This window comes from Pristiophorus japonicus, chromosome 11, assembly GCF_044704955.1.
Source record: "Pristiophorus japonicus isolate sPriJap1 chromosome 11, sPriJap1.hap1, whole genome shotgun sequence".
Lineage (NCBI taxonomy): Eukaryota > Metazoa > Chordata > Chondrichthyes > Pristiophoridae > Pristiophorus > Pristiophorus japonicus.
This window is the reverse complement of record NC_091987.1, coordinates 92212453-92222609: the sequence shown is the minus strand read 5'-3', so window position 1 is coordinate 92222609 and position 10157 is coordinate 92212453. Positions and strand designations below refer to the sequence as shown.

Here is a 10157-nt window from a genome sequence, read left to right as displayed (position 1 = left end):
CCCCCGCGCGCTCTCTCTCCCCTTTCCCCCCGCGCGCTCTCTCTCCCCTTTCCCCCCGCGCGCTCTCTCTCCCCTTTCCCCCCGCGCGCTCTCTCTCCCCTTTCCCCCCGCGCGCTCTCTCTCCCCTTTCCCCCCGCGCGCTCTCTCTCCCCTTTCCCCCCGCGCGCTCTCTCTCCCTTTTCCCCCCGCGCGCTCTCTCTCCCCTTTCCCCCCGCGCGCTCTCTCTCCCCTTTCCCCCCGCGCGCTCTCTCTCCTCTTTCCCCCCGCGCTCTCCCCTCCCTTCTCCCGCTCTCCCTCTCACCACAGGCTTTCTCTTTTCCCCGCTCTACCCCTCCCCCCGCCACCCCGTGGGACTCCCTCCCTCCCAACCCAGCCTTTCCCCCGCCAATGTTCTCTCTCTCCCTTGCCCCCCCGCCCATGCTCTCTTTCTCTCCCCACCCCCCCCACGTGATCTCTTTTCCCCCACGTGATCTCTTTTCCCCCACCAGCCCACGTTCTCTCTCCCCAATGCTCGCTCTCTTTCCCAACCCACTCGCGCGCTCTCCTTAACCCCACGTGCTCTCTACCCCCGTGCTCGCTCCCTCCCTCCCTGGCGTGCCCTCCCTCGCTCCCCCCACCGCGCCCCCTTGCTTCCCCCCCCCCCCCCCCCGCAGCACCTCCAAAATGGTGACCCCAGGATGTTGATGCTGGGGGATTCGATGATGGAAATGCCATTAAATGTCATGGGAATGTAATTTGACTCTTTCTCCTTGGAGATGGTCATTGCCTGCCACTTGTTAATGGTGGAGTCTTCGATGATGATGATGCCGTTAGACCCTTTCTTGTTGGAGATGGTCATTGCCTGCCACTTGTGTGGCATGAATATTACTTGCGAATATAAAGTGTGAAATTATTATGGATGCGTATTTTTGTACTGTAAAAATGGCCGCCCTTTGTCTCTGATTGGCCCCTTTGGATGATAAGCCACACCCTGATGTTTTTCTGGAATGTGTAACTGGAATCGGCCATCCCAAATTCTCGCGGACTTTACAAATTGTAAGTAAATCCACTTTGACTTCCAGAAGCCACAGAGGATAGTTCTCCCCAGAAGCCACCAAGTGCCAGCCGAAGTTCCTTGGTTTCTAAGAACGTGATCAATTTTCCTTGATTTCCTCCTCTCCCCTCCGATTCTCCTCCACTCATGCCTACTACCCCCCCCCCCCCCACCCTTGCCGGCCCCAGAATCTCCCACCCTCCCACCTCAGACTCTCTTTCCCCCTCGCCCCCCCTCCCCATCTCTCTCCATCCCCCTTCCCCATGCTCTCTCTTTCTTGCTCCTCACCCCTCCAGTCTCTCGTTCTTTCCCCGCCAGACTCTCCATCCCTCCCGTCCCATGCTCTCTACCACACCCCACGCTCTCTCTCCACCCTGCGTGCGCGCGCTCTCTCTTCCCCTCCTGCCACGCGCTCTCTCTCTCTCCCCCCGCCCACGCGCTCTCTCTTTCCCCCTCCCCCCCGTGCTCTCTTTCCCCCCCCCCCCCCATCCCACCCCCCACGCGCTCTCCCACACCCCCCCGCTCTCTCTCTTTCCCATCCCCACCACCTCAACCCCATGCCCTCTCTTTCCCCCCCCCGGTCACACTCTCTATATCTTCCACAGGCTCACGCGCTCTCCCTCTCCCCCCCCCCCCCCCCCCCCCCGCGGGAGCTCTCTCTCTCCTTCTCCTCCCCCCCCCCCCCCCCCAGCGCGAGCTCTCTCTCTTTCCCCCTCCACCCCCCCGTGCTCTCCCTCCCCACCCCCCCACTCCGCACATCTAACTCCTTTTTGGATATATCTAATGAATTGGCCTCAACAACTTTCTGTCGTAGAGAATTCCACAAGTTCACAACTCTGAGTGAAGAAGTTTCTCATCTCGGTCCTAAATGGCTTACCCCTTATCCTTAGACTGTGACCCCTGGTTCTAGACTTCCCCAACATTGGGAACAAGCTTCCTGCATTTAACCTCTCCAATCCTGTCAGAATTTTATATGTTTCTATGAGATCCCCTCTCATTCTTCTAAATTCCGGTGAATATAGGCCTAGTCGATCCAGTCTTTCTTCATATGTCAGTCCTACCATCCCTGGAATCAGTCTTTGCTGCAATCCCTCAGTAGCAAGAATGTCCTTCCTCAGATTTGGAGACCAAAACTGAACACAATATTCAAGGTGTGGCATTACCAAAGCCCTGTACAACTGCAGTAAGACCGCCATTCTCCTTTACTCAAATCCTCTCGCTATGAAGGTCAACATGTCATTTGCCTTCCTCACCGCCTGCTGTACCTGCATGCCAACTTTCAATGACTAATGTACCATGACACCCAGGTCTCGTTGCACTTCCCCTTTTCCTAATCTGTCGCCATTCAGATAATATTCTGCCTTCCTGTTTTTGCCACCAAAGTGGATAACCTCACATTTATCCACATTATACTGCATCTGCCATGCATTTGCCCACTCTCCTAACCTGTCCCAGTCACCCTGCAGCCTCTTAGCATCCTCCTCACAGCTCACACCGCCACCCAGCTTAGTGTCATCTGCAAACTTGGAGATATTGCACGCAATTCCTTCATCTAAATCATTTGTGTATATTTTAAATAGCTGGGGTCGCATAGCTGTGGTACTCCACTAGTCACTGCCTGCCATTCTGAAAAGGACCCATTTATCCCGACTCTCTGCTTCCTGTCTGCCAACCAGTTCTCTATCCACATCAATACATTACCCCCAATACCATGTGCTTTAATTTTGCACAGCAATCTCTTATGTGGGACCTGGTTAAAAACCTTTTGAAAGTCCAAATACACCTCGTCCACTCTACTAGTTACATCCTCAAAAAATTCTAGAAGATTTGTCAAGCAGGATTTCCCTTTCATAAATCCATGCTGAATTGGACCGATCCTGTCACTGCTTTCTAAATGCGCTGCTATTTCATCTTTAATAATTGATTCCAACATTTTCTCCACTACTGATGTCAGGCTAACCGGTCTGTAATTCCCTGTTTTCTCTCTCCCTCCTTTTTTCTCTCTCCCTCCTTTTTTAAAAAGTGCTGTTACTTTAGCTAACCTCCAGTCCATAGGAACTGAGCCAGAGTCTATAGAATGCTGGAAAATGACCACCAGTGCATCCACTATTTCTAGGGCCACTTCCTGAAGTACTCTGAGATGCAGACTATGAGGCCCTGGGGATTTATCAGCCTTCAATCCCATCAATTTCCCTAACACAGTTTCCTGACTAATAAGGATTTCCTTCAGTTCCTCCTTCTCGCTAGACCCTCGGTCCCCCTAGTTTTTCCAGAAGGTTATTTGTGTCTTCCTCAGTGAAGACAGAACCAAAGCATTTGTTCAATTGGTCTGCCATTTCTTTGTTCCCCATTATAAATTCACCTGATTCTGACTGCAAGGGACCTACATTTGCCTTCACTAATCTTTTTCGCTTCACATATCTATAGAAGCTTTTGCTGTCAGTTTTTATGTTCCCTGCAAGCTTACTCTCATACTCTATTTCCCCCCTCCTAATTAGACCCTTTGTCCTCCTCTGCTGAATTCTAAATTGCTCCTAGTCCTCAGGTTTGCTGCTTTTTCTGGCCAATTTATATGCCTCTTCCTTGGATTTAACACTATCCCTAATTTCCCTCGTTAGCCACAGTTGAGCCACCTTCCCCGTTTTATTGTTACGTCAGACAGCGATGTACAATTGTTGAAGTTCATCCATGTGACCTTTAAGTGTCTGCCATTGCCTATCCACTGTCAACCCTTTAAGTAGCATTCGCCAGTCTATCCTAGCCAATTCACGTCTCATACCATCGAAGTTACCTTTAAGTTCATAAGAACATAAGAAATAGGAGCAGGAGTAGGCCATTTGGCCCCTCGAGCCTGCTCTGCCATTCAATAAGATCATGGCTGATCTAATCATGGACCCAACTCCACTTCCCTGCCTGCTCCCCACAACCCCCCCCCCCCTCCCCACTCCCTTATCACTCAAAAATCTGTCTATCTCCGCCTTAAATATATTCAATGACCCAGCCTCCACAGCTCATCAGGGCAAAGAATTCCATAGATTTACAACCCTCTGAGAGAAGAAATTCCTCCTCATCTCAGTTTGAAATGGGCGGCGCCTTATTCTGAGACTATGTCCCCTAGTTTAATTTCCACTATGAGTGGAAATATCCTCTCTGCCTCCACCTTGTCGAGCCCCCTCATTATCTTGATATGTTTTGATAAGATCTCATTATTCTGAACTCCAATGAATAGAGGCCCAACCTACTCACCCTATCTTCATAAGTTAATCCCCTCATCTCCAGAATCAACTTAGTGAACCTTCTCTGAACAGCCTCCAATGCAAGTATATCCTTCCTTAAATATGGAGACCAAAACTGTACACAGTACTCTAGGATAGATGAATGTAGGCTAGAGCTCCAAATGCTAGCAAGGAAGGTATTGGAGAAGTCAAGTCTTGCGGTCACAAAAGCATGGCTAAGGATTTCAGCAGTAGTACAGGTGCAGGAGATCAATGTTACAGAGATTGAAGTAAGTAGTCCAGATGACGAATAGGATTGCTTTGAAGCTTTGCTCTGGGTCGACCAAAACACTGGCCGGACTTTTCTGTACCTGGGTGGGTCAGGTGCGGGCAGTCTCTGAATTAACTGTCACTCTCCATCTTACTGAAGAATTCTACCATATTATGGTCACTCTTCCCCAAGGGGCCTCGCACAACAAGATTGCGAATTAATCCTCCCTCATTACACAACACCCAGTCTAGGATAGCCAGCTCTCTAGTTGGTTCCTCGACATATTGGTCTAGAAAACCATCCCTTATACACTCCAGGAAATCCTCCTCCACTGTATTGCAACCAGTTTGGTTAGCCCAAGCTCCATGTAGATTAAAGTCACCCATGATAACTGCTGTACCTTTATTGCACGCATCCCTAATTTCCAGTTTGATGCTGTCCCCAACCTCACTACTACTGTTTGGTGGTCTGTACACAACTCCCACTAGCGTTTTCTGCCCTTTGTTGTTTCGCAGCTCTACCCATACAGATTCTACATCATCCACTCTAATGTCTTTCCTTATTATTGCGTTAAACTCTTGAACCAGCAATGCTACGCCACCTCCTTTTCCTTTCTGTCTATCCTTCCTGAATATTGAATACCCCTGGATGTTGAATACTGCTCCCTTGCTCCCCCGCGCGCGCTCCCTTGCTCCCCCGCGCGCATTCCCTTGCTCCCCCGCGCACGCTCTCCTTTCCTCCCCCCCCTCGCGCGCGCTCTCCTCCCACGCTCTCTCCCTCCCCACCCCAACCAGGCTCACTCTTTCCCCATCCCCCACGGTCTCTCTCTCTCTCTCTCCCCCTCTCGGGTCGTGCTGCTCGTGATGGGGGCTCAGCAGGTAACCTGGTCGGAATGATTCGGGTTCGGGGCTGCACTTCCGGTCCGGCACTTCAGTTTCTGATCGGGGGCGTAGTCTCGACAGACGCATGCGCAGAAGGACAGAAAAAACGCAGTACAAATGGTCAGTCCCAATTATTATACCATTTAGAAGAATGTTTTTTCTATCCATTTTTGTGGAAATGTTTTTGGCATTAATGGTCTTGTCATAGAACTGGATTGGAGGATTTGCTGAACCCAAAAGTGTGATAGACAGGAATTGGCATTAATTATTAAGCTTAATTTGTGCTTGATAATTCAGCTTCTCTGCATTGTTGGACTTAGTAATTCCACTTAAATCAGTCCCCAGATTCTGGGCTCAATTTTGGCCCACCCCTTTTTTCGGCGCACTTACCGGAAACGCGTCGCTTATCTCTGTTCATAAGTGCGCCGAAAAAAATCGCTCCCCACTTTGGCTGCTTTCCGGCCTCTCTCCAGTCGTCGCGCAGTGTGGCCAGTTGAGTCGGGGGCGGAGCCGCCGTCCTGCGCTGAAAACAGTGCCGGGACGTCTGCACATGCGCATTGGAGTCGGGTCGCGATGTTCGTGCATGCGCAGTAGCACCGAAATTTGGCAATTGGCCATCTTTAAAAGGAATCATAGCTGCTTGTGTTTTGCTGTCTGGTGAATTTGCTTCCTGACTGTGCTCCAATGTCGACAGTTCCTGCCCCTATCCCTGGCCGAATGGCCTCCCAGTCGTCCCGTCCCTATCCCAGGCCGAGTGGCCTCCCAGTGCATTGTGTGCCGCCCCTAGCCCAGGCCGAGTGGCCTCCCACACCGGCCGGCCCGCTGTTGAAGTAGCTGCTTGTGTTTTTTCCTTGCTGCAGCCTGTTGCAGTCTGTCTGGTGAGTTTACTTCCTGCAACCTGTGTGTGCTCCGATGTCGGCAGTTCAATTGCTCCCGCCCCTATCCCTGGCCGAGTGGTCTCCCGGTGCATTGTCGTCCCGCCCCCAGCCCAGGCCGAGTGGCTTCCCGCACTGGCCAGCCCACCGCCTTCCTGGGCCAAGTTTTCAGATGAAGGTAGGACTTGAATGCTTATTACTTTTTGTGCTTTGTTTAGTGCTTTGTAAGTCTTGGTGCTTTAGGTGCAGGTCCTCTCTGCTTCCCTTCCCGCCCCTATCCCTGGCCGAATGACCTCCAATGTACCTACCTGCACTGATTTCTTAACTCTCCGCAAGGGTTTTCTGAAGTAGCCACATACGTTGGCCTAAATGGCCAAAACTGGTGTAGGTGGCTGGTAACCCCCCCCCCCTCCTTTTGAGAAAAACTAAACTAAACTTAAAAAAAAATTGTAACTAACTCACTTAGACTGCCGCAAATTGAATGTGCAAAATGGGGATTTTTAAGATACGTCAGAAAAATCAAGTTACTCCAGATAAAACGGAGCAACTCCTGGACAAAATTGAGGCCATACTGAGTACTCCAAGTTGTACTCGGTATTGAGAGAATTTTTTTTTTACAAGAATTAAACATTGGGAGGCAATGCTTCTAAAACGCATCACAATATACTACTGCCAAGGTGAGAGTTTGAAAGTAAAATACTTAAATCTATTCTGATGGTCATAAAATAATGTTTTATTGTGTTGTCCCAAAATATCTTTGTTTTAGTCATGAATGTTTATCTGAAGCACATCTGGTATTTATAGTGGTCATTTTATTTTATAATTGAGAAGGAAACGGTGCTTTTTATTTTTAAGTTCTAGTTTTTTTGTTTGTATCTTGGAGAAACCAGTCTTACATTCAGAATTTTCTATTTTTTATATGAATATGCATTGTAAAGATAAAACTTGGCTTCTGCACTGCACTGTATGCAAAAGGTACATTCATAGCCTCTTTTAAAGATGCAGCAGGTGTAAAACAATATGATTATACACTCCCGTTATGACCATAGATGCCGTCGGAAATCATGTTGTGTAATTTTTTTATAAAAGTAATTTTAATGCACCCGCTGTTAAAATAAGCAAGCTTGTACAATTTGCTTTGCAGAATTGAAACATGTAAGAGATGACTATGCAGACCTGGTCCTCGAATTCAAGCAAAGTGGCATTATTGGTAGCCACTGGTCATGTCTGAAAATGTATCCACACACCTTTACTGGGAAAAAACTAGTCAATTGGCTGGTTGAATACAAAAATCCTGGTGAGTCTGCTAGTTGAAGTCTCTGCTACACAGCATGATTTGAAAAGTCATGTAAACAAGCATCTCTGATTTGCCTGCAGAAGTATGCTATCGTGCAGTGATAACATTAGACATTCCAGGAAGTTTCTTCATATCACATATTTAAAGGATCTTTGTGCCATAATTAATTTCATTAAATCTTTCAATTCTTTGATGTCCACACACTGCATGCACGATCTTTACAGATTTTAATTTGTTTACGGTAGCTCTTTGTTACAACAGACACCAAGTACCCTTTACAAATCTTTACTTTGTTCAATGTTGGACGTATGCCATGGAGCAGCATGACACAGCATTTTTGTAAATTTCACCTGTGATATCCAAATAGATTCCATTAACAACAGTGCTAGTTTTGGGAGGCACAAGGTGGAAAACAGAGATAATGGCCCCAATATTTACAGGGAGGGAGTAGGGGATGGCTTTTAGTGGCCAGGGAATGTGGAGGTCTGCCTAATGTAATGGCAGGACTGCCTAATGTAATGGCAGGACCGCCATTTAATTTTTTTTCTCTGTTTCCCACCCAGCAGCGGGCCCGATTGAAGGCTGGCCAGCTGTCACGCAAAAGGCCTGTGCTAGAAGCTGGGAATGTAGATACAGGGGTGGGAGATTGTGGGTTGGGGGGGGGGGGGAAGGTGGCGTGTGAGAGATTGGGGGGGGCGCGGGTGAGAGATTGGGGGGGGCGCGGGTGAGAGATTGGGGGGGGGGCGGATGAGAGATCGTGGGACGGGGACGGAGGGGTGAGAGATCATGGGACGGGGGGGGTGAGATCGTGGAACAGGGGAGGGGGGTGAGAGATCGTGGAACGGGGGGGCGGGGGGTGAGAGATCGTGGAACAGTGGGGGGGGGTAAGAGATCGTGGAACAGTGGGGGGGGGGTAAGAGATCGTGGGACGGGGGGGGTGGTGAGAGATCGTGGGACGGGGGGTGGGGTGAGAGATCGTGGGACGGGGGGGGTGGTGAGAGATCGTGGGACGGGGGTGGGGTGAGAGATCGTGGGACGGTGGGGGGGGTGAGAGATCGTGGGACAGGAGGTGGTGAGAGATCGGGGGACGGGACGGGGGGGGGGGGGGGTGAGAGATCGGGGGACGGGGGTGGGGGGATGAGAGATCGGGGGACGGGGGTGGGGGGATGAGAGATCGGGGGACGGGGGGGGTGAGAGATCGGGGGGGGGGTGAGAGATCGGGGGACGGGTGAGAGATCGGGGGACAGGGGGAGGTGAGAGATCGTGGGACGGTGGGGGGGGGGGGGGGGAGGTGAGAGATCGTGGTGGGGGGCGGTGAGGGATCGCCAGGGGGTGAGGAATGGCTGGGCGGGCGTTGAGGGATCGCTGGGGGGGGGGGCAGTAGTGAGAGATTGCAGAGGGGAGTGTGGTGAGAGACTGCGGGGAGGTGGGGCGGGGTGCAGAGGGGGAAGAGATCGCTGGGTGGGTTGGGAGAGAGCGGGGAGAAAGATTGCGGGTGGTGAGGGAGAGATCGGGTGGGGGGGGGGGAGGGAAATTGTAGTTCAGCATCGAATCGCGGCAACTTAGCATGGCGGGGCCAGGGCGAAGCAGTCCTGCACCTCCCGGCCCACAAGAATGCTCGAAAAACTGCTGCTGCTGGCTGTTCTTACCTCCCTTTAGCTGCCGGGTTTCCTGCGCCCTGGGAAACCTGGCCCGCAGCCATTAAATGCAGATGCCTGCTAACGTCTGAGGTAAGCGGCTTCATTTAAAATATTATAATGATCAACCTGCCTCTCGAGAGTAGGTTACTCAGCAGCCCGCCCACCCCGGTTAAACCAGAAGGAGGCGCATTCATGGAGGGTCAGGTTGGGTTTAAGAATTTAACCTCTCTGCTGTCCTGGGTGGGAGGTGGGATAAGATTCCCTCCAAGGATTACAATTGGTATTTTAGCAATGCACAGGAGAACAAAGAAAATGTGGGCCTCCAATTTTGCCTTTAGGAGAATGGAGCTGGGTTAAACAGTGTAAAAGCAGGAAGCCGGCATGCGGATATCACTCTGCTGTAACCCGAAATAAATACACATGAGCCTGTCGAGCAATATGGATTGAAACAGAAGTGTGGATCACCTTTCTACCCTCAGAGCCCGCGAATAAGCTATGTTGCTTCGGGGTGGTGGGGAAAGTCTGAACTGTTTTGTTAGCACAGCATTTCATTTTGCTGTACTTATTACATTTATTATGAGAATTCCATCACAAAGTTGTACATATTTATTATCAGATCCATGTAGCATGGGGAATCAAGGCTTGATCTTAATTTGTGTTTTTACAAATGTAACCTATCCACAAAGGAGGATGTGTTTCATGAGAAGCAACAACACCAAAAAGGATTTCAAAAGCTAAAATCATTTTTAGTCATGCTTAAAAAAAAATGAGTCAATACAGTGGAGTTGTTGAGCAAGTTTTTCTTGTTTAACCGCTTAATCATGACAACTCTTTACCAGGAAATGTCATACACAAATTCTACATCCAACATAAGTCAGGCTTGTCGTACATTAAACACAAACTGATAATTGCCATTTTGATTTCTGAGCCTTTGAAAAATAAGTC

General features: G+C 50.0%; 1 protein-coding gene across 7 annotated transcripts in view; it reads left to right on the top strand.

Moving 5' to 3' along the window:
- The window catches only part of LOC139276165 (uncharacterized), an 82506-nt gene that overhangs the window by 36257 nt on the left and 36092 nt on the right, over positions 1-10157 (top strand). For 6 of the 7 annotated variants that reach the window (XM_070893731.1, XM_070893725.1, XM_070893727.1 and 3 more), the window contains one exon: positions 7420-7572. The exons of the other annotated variant lie outside the window; for it this stretch is intronic. In XM_070893731.1, coding sequence (XP_070749832.1) covers positions 7420-7572 — 153 coding nt within the window. The remainder of the gene's footprint in view (positions 1-7419; positions 7573-10157) is intronic. 7 annotated transcript variants of the gene reach the window in all.